The sequence below is a fragment of the Plasmodium brasilianum genome, chromosome 7 (assembly GCF_023973825.1).
Source record: "Plasmodium brasilianum strain Bolivian I chromosome 7, whole genome shotgun sequence".
Lineage (NCBI taxonomy): Eukaryota > Apicomplexa > Aconoidasida > Haemosporida > Plasmodiidae > Plasmodium > Plasmodium brasilianum.
This window is the reverse complement of record NC_090120.1, coordinates 1,735,364-1,756,193: the sequence shown is the minus strand read 5'-3', so window position 1 is coordinate 1,756,193 and position 20,830 is coordinate 1,735,364. Positions and strand designations below refer to the sequence as shown.

The following is a 20,830-nucleotide window of genomic DNA, read 5'->3' as shown; positions in this document are numbered from 1 at the left end:
TCTGATTTTTTTTTTTATTTTTAAAATACCTATGATACTATAAAAAAAATACTATACTTCAAAGCAATAAATCCATCATGAAACAATTACAAGAAAATTAAGCCATAAACTTTCATAATAGTGAACATTACTATTAAATATTCCATTGAATATTTTGTATTTTCTTTGAATTTTGGTTGTACATTATTTTCACCACTTTTTTTAGTGATACATTTTAGAAATGATTTTATCATATTATTTTCTTTATATATCTTTTTTTTATTCTGTGAAATCAATACATGATTCGTTTAAGTGCGCTAAAATATATTAATTCAGATTTAACGTTATATTTTACTTTTAGATTTAATATAATATCAAAATTAGTACCGTTGATTTAATGTTGCTTTACATTTTATTCTATAATTTAAAAAAAAAAAGAACAATTTTTTTGAAATGTTAATATTAAATTGAATTATTTGTTTGTGCATACGAAAAATGAGGTGGCAAATGTGTATATATGCTTAATATAACAAATTCCATTTACACTTTTTACGGTGCCAAAATATTTATGCATAAGTTACTTCCTCGAGTAAAACAATCTCGCTAAATATGTGCAACTATTTTTTATGAATATTCGAATTTTTATGTTAATTTTTTTGAAAAAATTGAACCCAATGTATTTATGTTTGCTTTTAACAGTGATATAAAATAAAATGAACCAAAAATTTTTTTGCAGATAAATATGAGAAGAAATTTTTATAAGCATAATAATGAAATATCACTTCATTCAAATAAGCCATTAATATATTTGAAAGTAATATAACTAATAATGTATTAACTTCGTTTTATTGATACATAGCAAGACAAATATTAATACATCTTATAATGAAATAATGTAAAAATCATTACTACAAATAATAATTTTTACTCTATAGTTATATATAATTATTTGACGAATGTTTTTGAACAACTAAATAAGTTAAAGAGCAATTCTAAAATTTTATTTAAAATGCATTTATTTATAGTTTTTATAAACATCTTATTAATTTAAAAAATATTTTTAGGACTTTTGACTTCTGTACGTTACTCTTACAACAATTTACCTAAATATACAAAAAAATTAAATCCATTTATTTAATATAGAAGCTAATAATGTTTATACTTCAAAAGCATTATTCACATTTTATATAAGACAAAAAAAGTATTATACTGTTTTCCTTTAGATGCACATATAAGCAATTCAGTGTAGTTTATTATTCTTAATAAAAATGTTATTTTTCATTGCTTATCAAAGAAAAGAATGAGTTTATCCATTTTATGTTCTATTATGACTTCTTATAATTATATAATAAAAGCAAACATTTCTTGTAGACCCATCTTTATATTCACTTGGAAAAGATTATTGAAAATTTATGACATGATTTCCAAGGGCAAAAACTAATGAAAATTGTAGTTCCTTTTAAAGAATTTGAAGTGAATATGTTATAATGCGCTGCAGGAAAATATATAATGAAAATACTATAATAGTTAATTCATAGAAATAAAAAAATTAGATTTATACTTTAGGAACTTCAAAATAGTTTGAAACAACTGCGTTAATGTAAAAAAAGAGATAGGTTTGATAATTGTTTTCTTTTTATTTTGGTTATTCTATAAGAAATAAATAACGTGATTAATTATTTAAATATTATTCTACGTAAATGGAATTTACATAAATAGTAGAATGTATTTACCATATTTTTTTAATATTTTTTTAAGATTCAGTAATATTATTATTTTAAAACTCATAACAGTTAAGATAATTCACTAAAATAACAAAAAAGCAATAATACATAATTTATACAAATGTTTAGAGAATTTTCAAAAATTATATTGCAAAATAACAGTTTTCATTCCTTTAATTTTACTCTTCTGGAGGGAAGGATATTAATTTTTTTTATAAATTTTTAAGGGTAAATTAAAAGATTCACGAAGCAATCTTATGTTACATATAAGGGGAAATGTACGAACAAATATAAAATATATAGATTTTTTCAGTATTAGATAAAAAATGTACATTAGATAAGTTTTACTTTTGTTTTTTCTTATTTTAATGATTTTTATGTAATAAAAAGGATATAGTACTACTTTCCATTTTTCACTATTTTTGAAAAATTTGTACGATAACAAATACTTCTATGTAAACATAGTTACTAACAAATAAATATATTCATATAGTTTGCACTTAAAAAATTAAATATATAAATTGTTTTTGTTAATCATTTAGCACCTTGATAAAAGATAAAAATGGATAAACAAAATGATGTAAAATATTGTGAGCTTTTAATTATGCTTGATTATTATTTTCATTTGTGAAAGATATGTACGAAAGTTAATTTTTAAAAATTGTAAACAATATTTTTAGTTATTTTTAAATTTTGCAAAATACAAAAAAGTTTATTCTATATAATGTTGGGTTTAAATTTTTTATTTGCAGTAACATGGAACAATGCATTTACACAAATTGTGAATAATTAAAGTCAAAAATCCTCATTATTTACAACAAAAAAATTAATAAAAAAAAGCACTATAAAAAAAATGGGAGCATACACATACATATATATTACACATAAATATACAACAAAAAACATGAAAAAGTTATCTTCGAAAAACATACTACTACGTTGAAAAAAAACACTCAAATTTAATTCAAGTATTTAATTGATTTCTTCGGATTTCGCTTCCCTTTTTTCTTTTTCATAACAAGAACAATGCAATTATTTCCAGATTGTACCTATATATAAATGAAAGACACAAAGAATTCATTTAGCACTTTCATAATTTTATGTATGCATTCAAAGGTATACATAATATAACTGTAAGGGATCATACTGTATTAAATCATTATAAACTTAAATTCAAAGACAATAAATACTTACTTGCTTTACTAAAAAATCGGAATTTTGTATGGACACTACATTATGTGAATGCTTTTGGTTATGTTTATTCGTAAAAAATATAGGATGATTATATTTAAAGAAATCAATATAATTATTATAGCCTAATATTTTTATGGAATTATCATCATATATCAAAAATATATTATTTTGGTTAATTGATACATTTTTTATAGTTTTTGTATCATTTAAATTAATTTTAACAAATGGTGATGATCCATAAGCTATGTGACGAAAATAATTCGGAAAGTAATATTTTAGGTCTCCGGCTAGGTAAATATTACTACGTGTATCAAGCAAACAAGTTACAGTGTTACTACAGACAATCTTTTTTATTATTATAAATTGATTTGGTAAATTACCTTGCGTTTTCGGATTTGTTACATTTACGGTATTTTCATTAGATGTAAATAGGTTAAATCTATTTTTATATGAAGTAAGGGGATTATTTTTTATATAACTCGAATCATTGTTATGATTAATATGAACATTGTTTTTATATATATAATAAAGGTAATAATTGTACTTGTAGAGAAATAAAAAATTATTAAAGTTGTAATAAAAAAAATTATTTGTAATTCGAGCGAATGTGTATACACTTTGGTTAATATTATTTATACACAAGTTATTATTTGTATCCCTACCACATACATAAATACACATATAATGTGCCAATATTTCTTCTATTATACGATATAAGCGTGATGTGTCGGAACATGAATAAGTTGAGTTTATAAGTTTAAATTCATCAAATGATTTATCTCCCCAATTTACAATTGTACTGGTGTAGTTTTTTATATCATATATGTCATTTCTATATATTAAATTGCTTTCTTCACTTCCTGAGCTGAAATAATATTCTGGAAAAGTTCCTTTTATTTTTGACTTAAGTTTTTCATTTTCCATATGCTTATAATTTCCTGAGCAGGTAATATTTTTCATTATATATTGATAGTATTTATCATAAATACTCTTCTTAAAGCAAGTTATTACTGTATTTGCTTCACCACATGACACATTTGACACCATTAGAAAGTTGTTCAAGAAAATGGTCATGTACTTCTTTTTTATAAATAGAAATAAAAAAATTATTAATTTAACGTTAATGCATACAGTTTCTTCTTTTTCGATATATTCATAAATTTGTGGATTAATAATTTCGTTCTCTTTCATTAATTTTACAAATTTACTTGGGTCATCAATATTAAGTAAATCAACATTTTTTGGTTCATTTAACGAATCGTTATCCTGTATATTTGTGCATTTTTCATCATTTAATTTTTTATTTAAACCTTCACGAACATTGTAATAATTTTCATTTTTATGATATAAATTTTTATTGCTTCTGTCTGTAAATTCTTTTTTATTTTGTGTTTTACTATAATAATCTTGAATATTCATATACTTCTCATCATAAAAGTTGTAATCATAAAACGTCATTCCATATATGTATGGATTTATATTACCATTGTTTGGAATATTCGTATAGATATTTATATCATTTCTAAAAAGACTCATATATATATTTACTACTTCTGCTTTTATAAATGTTTCTAGGTAATCGAATATTCTAATGTAATAATTTTTTTTTTTTAAATTTGTATTTTCACTTTCAATTTTTTTTTGAGAATTTCTGTTAATGTTTTTATTATAATCATCTCCTTGATAATTTTGGAAATTAGATAAGTTATAATTTAAACTCATCAACTTTTGCACATTGTGTTTCTCCTTAGTTTCAGTACATTCGATACTACTAGTAAGTTTATCATTAGAGTTCTCAAATTTTTTAACTCTATATGATAAATTAAATAAACAGACTTGAATTGGCACAAGAACTAAATTATTATTAATTTTTTTTCTCTTTATATTGTTCATTGAGTTAAAATTTGAGCATAATTTTAATTTTCTATTGTTGAGAAATATATCATTATTTGTTATATTAAAATTATTTTGAATTGGATTTTCAATGTTAAAACTAAATTTTTTTTTGCAAATTGTAACTTTATTTTTGTTAAACTTATTTTTTATATTTTCTATTTTCTTCTTATCTATCATATTAAAGTAGTAACTTTCAGAAGATGTAGAGGAAGAGGATGATAAAAGTTCTGATGTTTTATTTTTTTGGGTTAGTTCCATATTTTCACTTTTCTGTGTTTTACAATTGTTATTTGAATCACTATCTGAAAATTCACATTTATTAAAATTATCAAAATAAATATTTTCAAAAGGAATAGATGTTTGACCTAACTTTTGTTCACCCCACATAAATATGGATCCATTAGAATATGCACAAACATGATTGCTACCACAAAAAATAGAACTAATAGGGACATAAATTTTGTGTACACTTATAACTACATTTTTAACTTCTAAGTTTTCAAAATTAAACATGTGTTCCGATGTATAAATGCTATTTGTTTTTAATGTAAAAAAATCTTCATCTTTATATTTGTTTGTGTTTAGAAAATTGCTTGAAATAACAGATTTTCCATCAACTTCATTACATTTTACAGAAGCCTCCTTTGAAGTATTTTCTGTATTTTTTTTTTTGTTACGCATATTTTTCTTTATTGCTTCAATAATTAAAGAATTATACAAAATATTTTCACACCATCTGTTATTCATTTTGTCTAATCCTTTAATTTTAATCTCTGTTTTATAATTTGTATGTATCTGCAATTTTTCAAAATCATATAAAAAAAAATGGCCAGGATTAATTAACGTGGGGGCATACCTATTGACATTATCACCAGTCCCTAAGCATCCGTATTTGTTATTTCCCCATGCGTATACATGTCCAAAATTATTTATGGATATAACGAAATCTGAACCGTTATAGATATCGACAAATTTTATTCTAGTTTTAATGTCATGTATAAAATTATATATGAATTTATTACTACTAAGATTATTGTCTAATAATGTTCTTTCATTCTTTCCTTTTGTTGATAACACATTTTTCTTAAAGCTTCCTTTATCATCCACCTTTTGTTTTTCTCCATGTAGATATTTAATTTTTGCATATTTATATTCATCACAATTTCTTTTTTCTTCGTTCATGTTTTCTTTTGATTGACTTTTAAATTTACTATTAACTTTTTCTTTGTAAAATTTATTAGAAATTTGATTGAAATATTTTTTCACTGCTTTCAAGGAAGATTTCTGATCTGGTAGAACATATGCTAAATATTGGTTTGCGTAGGATGAAGAATATAATACACTGTTATAAATATTAAAATCATCTATTGAAATCTTTTTTAAGGAATAATTTTTTTTTTTTACATAAAATGAATTGTCTTTATTACTGTTTAATAAAATTTTTATGTTCATATTTTTATTAATTTCATCAACGTCATTAATCTTGATATATGTAACATCACTATCGTCACTATCAAAAGAAGAGTATAGATCACTTTCACAAGAACTGAAAATATCACAAGTACCATTTAACAGGGAACAACAAGTATTGCAATTACATGTATTTCTATCTCTATTTTTATCTCCTACATCTTTACAACATTCAACATAATTTTTACAATGAAAAATTGGTTTCAAAAAATTTGTATTCTCATTATATGTTACTGAATTTCCAAATAATAAATTGTCACTATCTCCAGAAGAGCTATTGTAATCAGGAAAGCCATTTTCTTGTTTATTTATTTTTTTCAACCTTATATTCGTAAAGTATTTATCAATTTCTATTTTTTCATTCATGTTTGTTCTACTATTATTTTTTATTTTATTTTTTTTCATCCTTTTTTTTGATTTCTCATTCTTATCTTTAAAATATATTTCATTTCTTGTTTCAATAAAAGTATTATCACCACCAATATATAAGTTATGTTTCTTATCAATAATTGAAATCATATTTTCATTCATACATATTCTTTTTATTTTAATTGGAATTAGCTGTAAATTATTAGTAAACCAAAAATCAGAACCCTTTTTTACGCTTTTCTTATTTTTCTCGTAACCTATAGAACCTATAGTTGGTGACAATTTTAGATAAGATGGTTTACCAATTGCAAGACTTCCATTTTCGTTATTTCCAAATGTATATGCATAATAATTTTCGCACAGTTTCCTCTTAAAAGTTTCTAATATTATTTTATAATATTTATTGTAATCTGATATAATTTTCTTAAAATGGTAATATTTAAAATTAAAACAAACGAATTTACAATTATTTAATTTTCGGTTCATTTTGTTGATGTAAATTATATTATATAATAATAAATTGCTCATATCCTTTTTACCAATGCGTCCGTGTAATGATTTAGAGTATATATCTTTCATGTATTCAGTTTGCTCATCGAGGAAATTTTTTTTTGACGATTTATTCGCGTTTAAAAATGTATTTTTTTTATTTTGTCTCTCTCTCCCATATGGTTGTTCATTTTGCTCTTCGTTATGCTTTTCCATTTGTTTTTCTTTCTTCTCTTCTTTTTGTTCTGCTTCTTTCTTTTTTTTATCTTCTTTAAAATCGTATTTAATTTCTTTCGAGTTTATATTTTTCTCTTCAATAGAAAAATTCGGATCATGTAAATTTTTTTTTTTATCCAAATCAGTGGTAGATAAAAACGATTTATCAATATCTCCCTTAATGTATATTTTGGGAACTTTCACATTTTTAGCTGTTGGGTATAATGATACAAAATTGTTGTTAATATTTATAAATATGTTTCTATCTTCTAGTTTATCATTTATATTGAACTCCCTTAAAGAAGAATTGTCATCATATTTTTCCTTTTTTATTGTATTTATCTTGTTTGTTTTTTTTAAATAATTATCTACAACACCATTATCGTCCATATTCGCTAATTTCTGCAGTTCTTTTTCATTTGCGTATTTCTTGAAAAGTTTTTTCATGTTTATAAAAAGATAATTCAAGGGCACTAAATATATGTTATTGTTAAATCTTACGTAATTTCTTTTAATGGTACGAATTATTTCCAAATGCATCCATATTTCGTATTTCTGCTTCATCCAAGTATTGTTAGAGCACGTCTTTTTATTGCTACACAATTTATCATTTTTCCTTTCGTCGCCGTTGTAGGTCTCCTCATCATCGCTATTAGTGTTATTACTGTTGTTATTGTTGCTTTTATTATTATTATTATTATTATTATTATTATTATTATTATTATTATTATTATTATTATTATTATTATTATTATTATTATTATTATTATTATTACCGTTATTATTATTATTGTCATCGTTACTGCTGTCATCGCTATTTTTACAATTGTCGTTATACCTAGGATCGTTATAACCACCACCTGAACATGCCTTTTTGGGGGTATCGTTAAGGAATTCTTTTTTCTCCTTTTTAATTATATGTCCAAAAAAATTTGCCATATTTAACTTGGATAAAATTGTTAAAACGTATAAAATGTATGTTACATATATTAAAAATGGGTGACTGTTTATGGAGTTTACAGGATTCCCGAAAAAGAATATAATAAGAACAAACACTTTTTTAAAATACTTCAGCGCTCTGTGTGCATTTAATAAAAGTAGTGATATATATCCTTTTATAAAAAAATAATAGATAAATATATAAAAATTATTTTTCATTGATAAAATAACATTTTTAAATGATCTTAAGAAACTCAATATTATTTTTAAGTTGTAAATAATTGTGGAACTGTTTATCTTCAAATGTTTACCTCTTTTATTAATTTTAAAAAAGGGAATTATTCTTAAAACAATTTTAAAGAAAAATTCTATGAGGTACACATTATAATCATTATCTAATAGGACAATTTTTAATTTTTCTTTAAAACTGTTTGAAGATTTTCTTTTCTTTTCATTCGCTATTCCTTCTTCTCTTACATTTTCATTTATTACTTCCAAATCTGTGTCAGTCTCGGTCTGTGTTTCAGCTTCAATTTGAGTTACACTTTTATTCTCTATTTCATATTCGGTATCATTTCCGATTTCCATTTCATTTTTGTATTCAAATTCATTTTTATCATCATTTAAGGTATAGATCTTTTGCTTTTCCATTACTTCGAAATAGTTGTTTGTTGAATAACAATCAAATGGCCTCATCAAAAAGTCTTTTGAATTTGTGTTATTAACATTAATATTATCCTTTTTATTAAATTCGAATACATCATTATCCTTTTGTTCCGTAAAATTATTTTTATTTATTTTTCTAAAATTTCCCATTTCATTTTCCGTTTTTCTTTCTATCGTCATTTCCATTCTATGTCCCATTCTGCTTTCCGCTATGTTTTTCGTTTTATTTTTAACATTACTCACGCTTCTTATGTTATACATATCTGTTCTTGTAAATATGTAGAAAAAAATATTTATTAAATAAATTTTTAAATCGTACGTTAAGAGGTTAAATATATGTTTCGTAAATATTGGTAAAATAATTAATAAATGAGAATAATGTATTTCCATTATGTTTAGCAAAACTTCAAAAATGTTTTTTTCCATTAATTTATGTTCACCAAAAAATAGTAAATCTGTGCTTACTTTAAATAAATTATAATAATTATTTAAAAGAACATCTGTTTCTTTTATATGATCATTTCTTTTTTCACACAAGTGCTCTGCTTTCCACTTTATTATACGTCTATTTTTTACTATTTCACTTTTACAATTTTGTACGCTTTCCATTTCATGCTTCGAACAGATTAAACAACTTGCCTTTTGATATTCGTTAATTTCATAATTTCTATTATACCAGAATGAGGAAACATAATTCACAAAATGAGAAAATATTAGTTTAAAAAAATTACTGTTGTTATTATTTTGATAACAATCCTGAAGGGAATTATTCGTTAGATAACTTAATATATTCACTGAAGCATTTTTAAAATCATAAAATGTAAATGCATTTAAAATTGAATTAAGGTGCAATTTAATCATAAGACGTATAAGATTCATATTTTTATTTTTTTCTGCTTTATTATGAAAACGTTTATAGATATTTTTATTAATCTTTTTATTCTTGAAAAAACGTAATGTATCATTCGACATATTGTAGTCACCATGTTTATTAATCCATTCGATATGTTCTTTTTCATTTATTTTTAAATCTGATTCATCAAAATAAATGTCTTCAAATGTGTTTGCACTTATGGAGTTACTTAATTCATAATTGTTTGAACACAAATTCAATATTTCTTTGTCAAATGAAAAAAAGTCGTTTAGTAAACTTAAGGGCATATTTTGAAGTTCATAAAAAATGTAAAAGGGTAAGTTTATACCACATATATAATTTAAACAAAAAGCTAAAATTATTTTATATTTTTTAACCTTCTTTATAATTTTAAATAAATTTAAATATTGAACACTTAACGGAATATACTGTAAGACAAAACTCAATGACAGAAATAAGTTAAAATAAATAGATTTTTGAAGATTCAAATGCATGTAATCATTTACTTTCCTTTGTTTACTATTTGAAAAAAAAAAGAAGCACAGACTGCTAAACACATTTTCATAAGAACAGTTTAAATATGTTACAAAAAAATCCAGTATACTTTTACAAATAAATGATAATAATACACATACAGAAAATATTAGTAGTCTTCGAATATAAAATTTTTTCTTGTTGCAATAGTTGTACTTTATTTTTCTTACGCAATCAAAATCACACATTTCACTTCTATTGTTATTATTAAAATATTTTACTAGTTCCGCATGAGCACAATATTTTTTGTATATATTTATATAACTGTCATACAATACCCAAAAATACATATTAAAGTTTACTTCGTATTTTTTTAATATTTGTAAAAAATTACTGATACTTAAAAAATTATTTAATTTTATTTCACTCACTGCTTCTACAATTAATATGTTTAGTAATGCATAAAAATAATTTATAAAAATATCACCATAGTTTTCATATAAGTTGTAAATAAAAGAATATTTAAAATTTTTCATATGCTCCTCTTTGTTCATATTTTTTCTGCTAACTTGTGTTTTACTATCGTGAGAAGCGCATGTACTTTTCATATCTTCGCTCATATACATTCTATTATTAGTATTATTATTATTGTTGTTGCTATTATTAATATTACTATTATTGTTGTTGCTATTATTAATATTACTATTATTGTTGTTGCTATTATTAATATTACTATTATTGTTGTTGCTATTATTAATATTACTATTATTGTTGTTGCTTTTATTAATATTACTATTGTTATTGTTGTTCTTATTTTTATTAGGAGTAATAGTAGTTGTATTGTTGTCATTATTGTCATAAAAGGTGCCTGCATTCGAATTTTCAAGCATTTTCAAATACATATGTAAATTATTTCGACTTATATATATATCCTTAAAATACGGAATAATAATGTACTTGGTATGACGGAACAGCTCATTATTTGTACTATTTTTTTTTTCATCATAAAAATATGTATAAATATTAAAGTAGTAATTAAACATGAAAACAATATCGTTTGCACTTGAACAATTCTCATTCGGTGGCTTACTCTTTTTATCTAATTTAAAAGAAAACATATAATCTTTGTTCAAATATAACTTCTTCAGATTTATATATAAATTTGTGCTTTCAATAAAACTAATAAAACTCTTGGTGCGAATAAAATAAGGAGAAGTAAAAGAGTTTCTAATATCAACAATAACTTTATTTTTTTTCCATTTATAATAATGACAAGTGGTGGTATTATTTTGTATCTCTTTAAGTAATGAAATATATTTCACATACATTTTATTATTCTTATGAATATTTAATATTTTGATAATGTTATTAATGTACAAAAAATTATTATTGCTGGGGAATGTAAAATTCATTGTTGAAATGTCTTCATCATTAATACTTTTGCTAAAACACCTTTTGAAATTAAAAAAATCTGAACAGTTAAGAAAATGGAAAAAGAAAAGATAGAAAATTAAATAAAAGTTATTGCACACTGGAATAAACAGGAAACACATCCCTTTAAATTTGTACACAAATATATATGGGCATAAATAATAATAGCTATTATTTTCTCTTATATAATTAATATAATCTGTAATAAATTCATACAATTTCAAGTCAATTATTTTTATATATATATTTCTGTAAATATATCCAACATCAAACGGATTTTCATTATTTAATTTGTTTAAATAATAACTGTTGAATGTGTTAGGATGCCCATCATAGAAGTTGTTGCTATTATTATTATTATTATTGTTACTATTAAAGTTATTGGTGTTATTATTCACATTATTCGTGCAATTTTCCGAATTTAATGTAGATGACATGTTAATAATTAATGATTTTATATCTACATTATTATCTTCCTTTGTACTAATATATTTTTCACTTAAATTTAAGCAACGTTTTACTGAGGAAATATTTATATCATTACTTAACATACTCTGCTGGTCTGACTTTTTTGCACTTGTTTTTTTTAACAAATCGTTTGTAAGAGAAAATATGTGATTTTTTTTTTCTTTACAATAATCATAGTTTACTTTCTTTAATTTTTTGTCAAAATAGTCATTGAAAATTTTCATAAATTCTTTACATTTATTTTCAAAATACCACTGTAGCTTTTTTATTTTGTTATAAATTTTTGTTATATCCACCAAAAGAAATAAAATAAGTTTTATAAAATTGTTTTTTTCAAAATAAAGGGGAATAAAAGTATTCATTAATGAGTTTCTCTCACTATCATCAGTTGTAATACATAAATTTTCTAATATAATATCACAACTGCAAAACATTAAATTCAGAAATAAGTTCTTTTCAGACTTCAAACTATTCGTTTGTATTAGTTTCTTAGGAATATATATAAAATATAATCTATTATAATTTAAATGTAAAAATAACAAATCCATTATATATTTATAACCTTCATTTTTATTTAATGTAATCGTATAATCCACCTTTTCTGCACATATTTTTTCAATATCTTTTTTAAGGCCTACTTTTTCTGAGTTAACATATGTACTAAATATTAATTTCTTTGTTCCTTCATGTATTTTAAACATATCAAAAGAAATGTTTATATATTTGTTATTCACAAAGTAACACATATCACCAATTGGTTTATGCTGAATAAAAATTTTCAAACTATCAACAATGGTATTTTCAAATATTTCATCTTCATAATTTTCTAAATTCATTTTCTGATTGTTCAAGTTGCATTCCATTTCTCTCTCTTCTTTGTCTTTTCCTGTTTCTTCCCTTCCACTTACTTCTCCACCTTGTCCTTTCCCCTTCTTTTCTTTTTCTACATTATTATAATTTCCTTCTTTTACATCATTTTCACTTGATTTTCCCATATGAAGGGGGAAATTCCCTGAATAATGACTATTGTTATTTCTTGGAAAACCGTCATTACATTTTACTGTTCTATAAATATTATTTATAAGTACTTGAATGTGTTTGGCACTGTGTGTAATGTTATATTTTTTTAATATCCTATTTACCTTTTTATCACATTTAATCTCTTCCAATGAGCTTAACAAATTTGGGTCTTCACATATTTTTTTGCTAAAATGTAGTGTACATAAATTTTTTTTTTTAACATCAGAATTATGCATACAAAAATATCCCTTTTTTTCCTTATAGCCCATATATTTTTTGCTTAAAATATTGTCAAGTTTACCATCATTATCATGTTCTCTGTATTCCACACATTTATTTTTCTTTAAATTGGCATTCTCTGAATTTATCTCCTCTTTTGTGTACAGTTGTTCATTTTTTTTTTTCCCCTGCCCTTTTTCATTCTCTAATATTGTGTTAATCTTCTCTTTTTTAATATTAACCCTTGCATGCTTGTGCACTACTCTATATAAATTTTTTTTTTTTTTAATTATTTCCTCGTCTATGTTGTTAAAATAACTTGATTTTAAAATTAATTTTTCCATATCAAAAGGGACAAACGTGTCATGTATGCCTATGAAAAAAGGCTTTTTTATTTTATTTTCTGTTTTGGAAAAAGAAGGATTTTCTTTACCTTCTTCGGATTCATTTAAATTTCTAGTATTATTTTCTTCATTCAAGTAATTTTTAGACTCCGAATTAACGGAATGCACATAATTTTTTGATACGGAATTGCTATATTCTCCTTCCTTTTTAAATGTTTTATCAGTACTTTTGGATTTGTTCGAAATATCATTACTTTCAATATGTATATAACTAGCATTTTCTTCTGTTCTGTTTTCCTTTTTTTTGGTTTTCTCATACGATTCATCATAAAAATGTGCAGGTGATATGTAACATATTTCTTTATTTCTCATAGTTTTTAAAACATTTATTATGTGTGTGTAATTATCTTTCATAGTTTCTACCAACTGGTAATCAATTTTATTTTCAATTTTTTTTTTTACATAAATGTAATTATTATTTTTTTTTTTAATAGTATATAATTTTATATAATTCTCAATAGTATGCTCAAAATTTTCCTTACTAGCAAAACTGAGATTATATAAATCAATCTTAAAAAACCCTATATTATTTAAATCAAATTCAATAAATTCCATTTTTTTGACATCCGAATTTAAGGACTGTACTCTAATATTTCCTTCTGTTTTATTTTCATCACCATAATGCTTTTGGCTATTTTCTGTAAAATTCTTAATTGGTAATAATTTTCTCCAGAACTTTTTTCTTAATGTTTTTTTTTTTTTTTTTTCATTCAATAAATGTCCTTTTTCAAAAAAACTACTATTACTTTCAAAAAATGATTTATCATTCTTGTCAACGTTGCTCTTTTTTCTACTATCTGTAAGAGAAAGGACACTATCAGAATTTTCAAATAATATAAAACAGAATATCACCATATTATCTTTTATTAAATAATTACTATTTCCAATATTTAAAATACTTTTTATATATTGATTCTGACATATGTAATGTGAATTTATTAAATTATTGTTGATGTACGAATTTTGGATAATTCTCAATGAACAGTGATATTTTTTCTTTTCTTTAATTTCTTGTGTAAAAAATTTGTTTAATTTTTTGTGTGAAAATGTGCATATATCCAAAAATTCTTTCACATAATTCATAAAATTTATTTCTTTTTTATTTACATTAAAATTTGTATTAAACAGCACTTCTTCTTCAATTTTATGATCAAAGCTTATACATAAACAAACAAATAAATACGTTACATACACATTTCTATCTTCTAATGAATATTTCAACTTGTTAAATATTTTTTTTTTTTTTTTTTTTGATAACTCATTTCTTTGTTCGTGTTCTTCTTGTTCTTCTTGTTCTTTTTGTTCTTTTTGTTCTTTTTGTTCTCCTCTTTCCTCTTTTTCTGACTTGTTCATGTTGTCATATATTGCATACAAGGCGTTATAATTATTTATAAAGAACAAAATGGTAAATATATTATACAAAATACATTTAATTTTATAATTATTATTCAAAATATATAAACACATTACATTGGACATTTTGAAATTATCAAAAACATTACAATGCAATTTATTTCTACAAAAATTTTCAATCTTTTTGAAATTATTTTTTATTAAATACGTTCTATTCTTTTTTCCTGTTGACATTTTTTCCGTTGGCCCTTTATCCGTAGACAATTTTCCCATTACATTTTTTTCAAAGTGCAATAATTTAACTGACTGTTCATCTACTAATTCATTGCTGTTCAATTTTTTATTTACCGTATTATTATTCAGTTCATAAAGTTCATTCGTATCATCATTTACCTCAAAATATATGTGCAGGCATATATTTTCTAGAATAAATTTCAATCTTACAAAATTATATATCTTTTGTATTATATTCATTTGTTCAGAAATATTAGCAAATTTTGTATCTTCTCTAAGAAAATAGCTATAATAACTACTAAAGTGGAAATTATTCGTATTATTATAATATTCATTGTTCATTTTTTTAAATAATTTTAACAAAAAATTCAAAATTTCCGTGTTGTAATCTTCATTTAAATATACCACTGCATTTTTTACTCTCTTCCTTTGAACGCAGCTCACAATGTAGTAGGCATATTCATCCTTGTTATCAGGTTTTCTTTTCAAGACTGCGAAAAAGGGAAGCAAATAAAGACATATGTATAAATGCGTGTACACACATATGTGTACGTATGGATATGTAGAGAAATTGATTTCCTTAACGAATATTATATAAATAGGATCAATTATCATGTAGTAAATTTTTAGAAAATATAAAAAGGAAAAATAGGACAAGTGCTTATACATAAAACATACAAATCATGCACGAATTTCATGGAATATACACTTGACTCAAAATAAAATTATGTATGTACATAATTCTTCTGAAACAAAATTAATTACGAAGTTACAATACTTTTTAAAAGGCATAAACAATTTGTTTTATTATGTAAATATAATATTAATTTGATTAGACAATTCGTGTAAACAAATTTTAACTTGTAATTACGAAGTGTTACAGATGTAATTAATGTAGGGAAAAAAAAAAAATATATATATATATTATATATATATAGACAACGCAGTTTTAGCTTTTACAAAAATGCATCCTTCTATATATATTTATTGTTTCATATAATTATTAAAATGTTTTATATATTATATTTGTATTTTTGTATTTACATTCATATATGACAAAAGCTTTTTGACACAAATTAATTTTATCCTGCTTAATAAAATGGCATATTAAATTTTCATAAAACTCATTTGTGTTATTTTTATTAGTATTAAAATGAGCAGAATAAGACTTGCAATTTCCCATTTTGCCTTTTGTGTGTTTTAAAACATTATGTATTTTATGTACGGCTAACAATTGCTGGGGATATCTGAATTATTACGTTATTTTGAATTATTTTATCTTACGGTGTATTAAATTGTACTATATTATGATGTATTGTATTATATGTTACTTCACTGTATTGTATTATATGTTACTTCACTGTATTGTATATGTTACTTCACTGTATTGTATTATTTTTTACTGCACTATATTGTATTATATGTTACTTCACTGTATTGTACTATTTTTTACTGCACTGTATTGTTACTATATTTTTCGGTACTGTATTGTACTGTGTTGCGTATTATTTATTCGTTTTTTGCTACTGTTTTTGCTGCTTTTGCTCCTATAATTTTCTTTTTCTTATTTTTCTTTATTTCTTACTCCATTAGTGTTAGCTTTGTAATTACTTAAATTTCGTTCTTTTGATATCTCTTGCTTGCCTTTATTCTTTTTTTTCACATTCACATTTTTAAAATTCACATGATTCATAAATACTTGATATTAGAATATAAAAAAAAAAAATAAAATCATTTTGTTTCATAATAAATGTGAAAATTTTCTATACACATAAGAACATTTAAAAAAAAAAAAAAAGAAGCCCTCAAGATTATTACTATTATGTACAAACAAGGCAATATAAAAAAACACCATGTGATTTTTAGGGTATAACGTGAAATACATAATTTATATATAAATGCATATACAAATGTATGTACTTATATAATATTATTTAATTATTATTTTAATTTAAACTTTGTACTAAGTGTAAATTTATAAATTAATTAAAAATGGTAGGTGAATTTTAAAAAGGAAAAAGAAAATGAAAATGAAAATGAAAATGAGAATGTGCTTATGGTGTAATTCCTTTAGTGTACATTTTAAAAATATAAACATACATTTATATATGTATATAAATTTTTTATAAAAACAAAACAATTCACAATTTGTGTTTTTAACCAAGAGAGTGTAATACATGAAAAATTTTAAAAAAATGGGCGGAAATGAATTAACACAAAACTGTGTTCTTACTACAAAGTTATATTTAAAAATTATATTAAAAAAAAAAAATTTATATATATATATATATATGTACATTATAATGTACCCTAGTTACATTTATGCCTATTTCTGCAAATTTATCACACTATATTGTATTCTTCAACGGTACTTTGCTAAAAGTTACCTTTTGCAATTTTTTTTTTAAAGAAATTTAATAATTGAATATATCAAAAGTCAAAACAAAAGTTTATTCTTTTAAATTTATTCAAAAAATTGGAGGCATGAGCATTTTTATATATATGCCATTTTGATAACTCTTTCAAATTTTTACTTTTTTTTTTTTTTTTTTCTTTATTTTTCATTGACATTAATTCTAAGCTTTAATGTAATTATAAAATTGCCTTCCTTCGCTTATGTACTGCACTATCAAGATTTTTTTTTTTTTTTTTATAAAATACTTTAAACATTGTTATTTTATATGCTTAAGGTAACAATTTTTTGTTTTGTAATTAATTTTGTGTATGAATATATATATACATATAACAGTGTGTATAATTTAATTTTAATTTTTTATGTAAAATAACATGTAAAGAAATTTAAAAATATTTCATAGCTTTATGTAGAAATTAAATGATTTAAAAATGCAAATTACATTTCACATTATTTTTAGTATTTTTGCTTCTCATTAGTAGGGCTTGCGAACATGTAAAAAAATATAAAACATGAGCGTTTGTGTATAAATAAATATATATTATATAGATATATGTGTTAGATTCCCCTTAAAGGTACATTTACAGATAAAGGGTATTAATTAAAGAATTTTTTTTTAAGGTCTTAATATTATAATTGTCGTTAGGACCTAAAATAAATGGTTGTTTTATATTAAAAAAAAAAAAAAAGAAGGAATTATTTAATTTTAAAAAGGGAGAGTAATTAAATACCTTAAAAATCCACATGTTCCTTTTCGTCATCCTGATCATCACCGTTTTTGTAAATTTTCAAAGCTACCATTTTAACTCTCCTAGCTGCGTATGTGTTCTTTTGAAAGATATACTAAAATGCAAAGAAAAACGTAATGAAAAAAAAATAAATAATAAAATTAACTCATGTATAGACATTTATGTTGAATACATATCATGCCCATATATATATATATATATATATATATATATATATATGTGTATTATCTGTGAGAACTGCTTTAAATTATATAGCGTAGTGGACTTACGTATAGGAAAAACTCGAAATGTTTTTGCGAATAGCAACACAATATACGTTCCGCATTTAACCTCATAACAGTGTTGTATAAATTACTTAAATAACAAAAAATAATTACTGTCAATTTGTCAATTTTGTCATAAAAAAAAATCTTCTTAACAACCTTCAAACACTCAATTAAAAGTTTCTTTTCAACCGTCGTTACAAGGGTGTTAACGTTGTGAATTTTCTGGAAAAGAAAAAATACACATATGAATATATATACAAATATACACACATATAAGAATATATATATATATATATATATATATATATACATACATGTATGCATGTAACAAGAAAAAAAAAAAAAAAAAAAAGCTATGTCGTGCTTTATCGTTTAAGTAATTCCGTAAAAATGCAACAAAAATGAAAAATTATTAAGGTAAAAAAAAAAAAAAAAATTATCTCCAACATTTATGTGCTCTTACAAAAATGGGTATAAAATTTTCCGTGTGACTATTTAACGCTTTTACATGCTCAATAGTTAATGTGGGCTTTTCAATATACCTACATACATTTATATATTTTGTGTCTATATTATAATTATTTTTAATAGGAAATGTATTATTATAGTAATTTTCATTAAAAGAGTTATATTTAAAAAATTCTTTAAACTTTACATTCTTCATAAATTCTTTTAAAATTACACTTTTTTTTGTATTAAAAGAAAAGGATGTATTTTTTCTAAAAAGATGAATCATATCAATGTAACAGTCATCTTTTTTATCACTTATATACTGCTTTGAATAATCAATATTTTCTAAACATTCACAAAAAATTAAGCTACTATTTTTTTTCACCCATTTATTTATAAAGCCCTTATTATTATAATTCTCCTTTTGATCTTTATTTCCTACCTTTTCCTTCTTCAAGTATCTGTTAAGGTACAAATATGATAGGCTTAAATAATTATTACATAATAAACATTTTTCCTGTAAATCCAAGAAGTGGGTAAATTTTTTAAATAATAATTCCATGTCTTCATAATGCATTTTTTTTATTTTTCTTTGATTAATATACTCAATAACGTACTCCTTTTTCTTCTTCTTGTATTCATTCTTTTTATCATTTATAAAATTAACATATTCTTCTATACTTATTTTTCCCCTACTACGTATATTATTACTACCAAAATGTTTACTCCCTACATTATTACTACCAAAATGTGTACTGCTTATATTATTACTACCAAAATGAGTACTACCTATATAATTACTACCAATAAGAATTTTACCTACATTAATGTCTGCATTAATGTTATTACTATTACCAAAACTGTTACTACAACAATTACTACAATTGTTACTGTTGTTATGACTGTTGTTCTTGCTGCTACTGTTACCGCTATTGTTATTATTACCGTTTACCTTTTCATTATTATACTCTAAGCAATTTGACCTCTGTGCGCTTTCAATAATACAGGTATTATTTATTTCATCTTGAATTTCACTGAATATGTTTCCAATGTATATGCCGTTGTAACTGCTTGATGATATATCATAAGTGTTTAAATCATGCGACGTTAACATCTAAATGGTCATATGCATATATATATATATGGATATACGTATAAATTTACAGTATGTGCGTACTAGCTACAAACGTAAATATATATATATATATATATATATATATATATATAAGCACAAAAAGGAATGTACATCTATATTTTAGTAAAATTCTTTTTAATTATTTCTATGGAATAGCAAAATATCACTAAAATATACCAAAATGAAAAAAACAAAAATTTATTATTATGCTTAAAGGTGACTTTAAAAAATGTATGCACTGTTCATTTAAAATTTTTTTTTTTGGGGTAATTATGGAAAAATTTGGAAGTACATAATATAAAGGCATAATATAAATGTAAAATATATACTTATATGTATACATTATAGTACCTTATAAGAGAAAATAAACACATAAATACATATATACTGCACATGTA

At 22.7% G+C, this 20,830-nt stretch overlaps 2 protein-coding genes across 2 annotated transcripts; both read right to left on the bottom strand.

Moving 5' to 3' along the window:
• Positions 1–2,662: 2,662 nt before the first annotated feature.
• Positions 2,663–16,602, bottom strand: MKS88_002096 (uncharacterized protein; the record flags this gene model as incomplete). The annotated part of the gene is made up of 3 exons (XM_067215077.1): positions 2,663–2,752; positions 2,898–15,910; positions 16,464–16,602. The coding sequence occupies 3 exons, from the start codon at positions 16,600–16,602 to the stop codon at positions 2,663–2,665; spliced, it is 13,242 nt and encodes a 4,413-aa protein (XP_067074391.1).
• Positions 16,603–18,564: 1,962 nt separating this feature from the next.
• Positions 18,565–20,411, bottom strand: MKS88_002095 (uncharacterized protein; the record flags this gene model as incomplete). The annotated part of the gene is made up of 3 exons (XM_067215076.1): positions 18,565–18,675; positions 18,959–19,069; positions 19,311–20,411. The coding sequence occupies 3 exons, from the start codon at positions 20,409–20,411 to the stop codon at positions 18,565–18,567; spliced, it is 1,323 nt and encodes a 440-aa protein (XP_067074390.1).
• Positions 20,412–20,830: the final 419 nt, after the last annotated feature.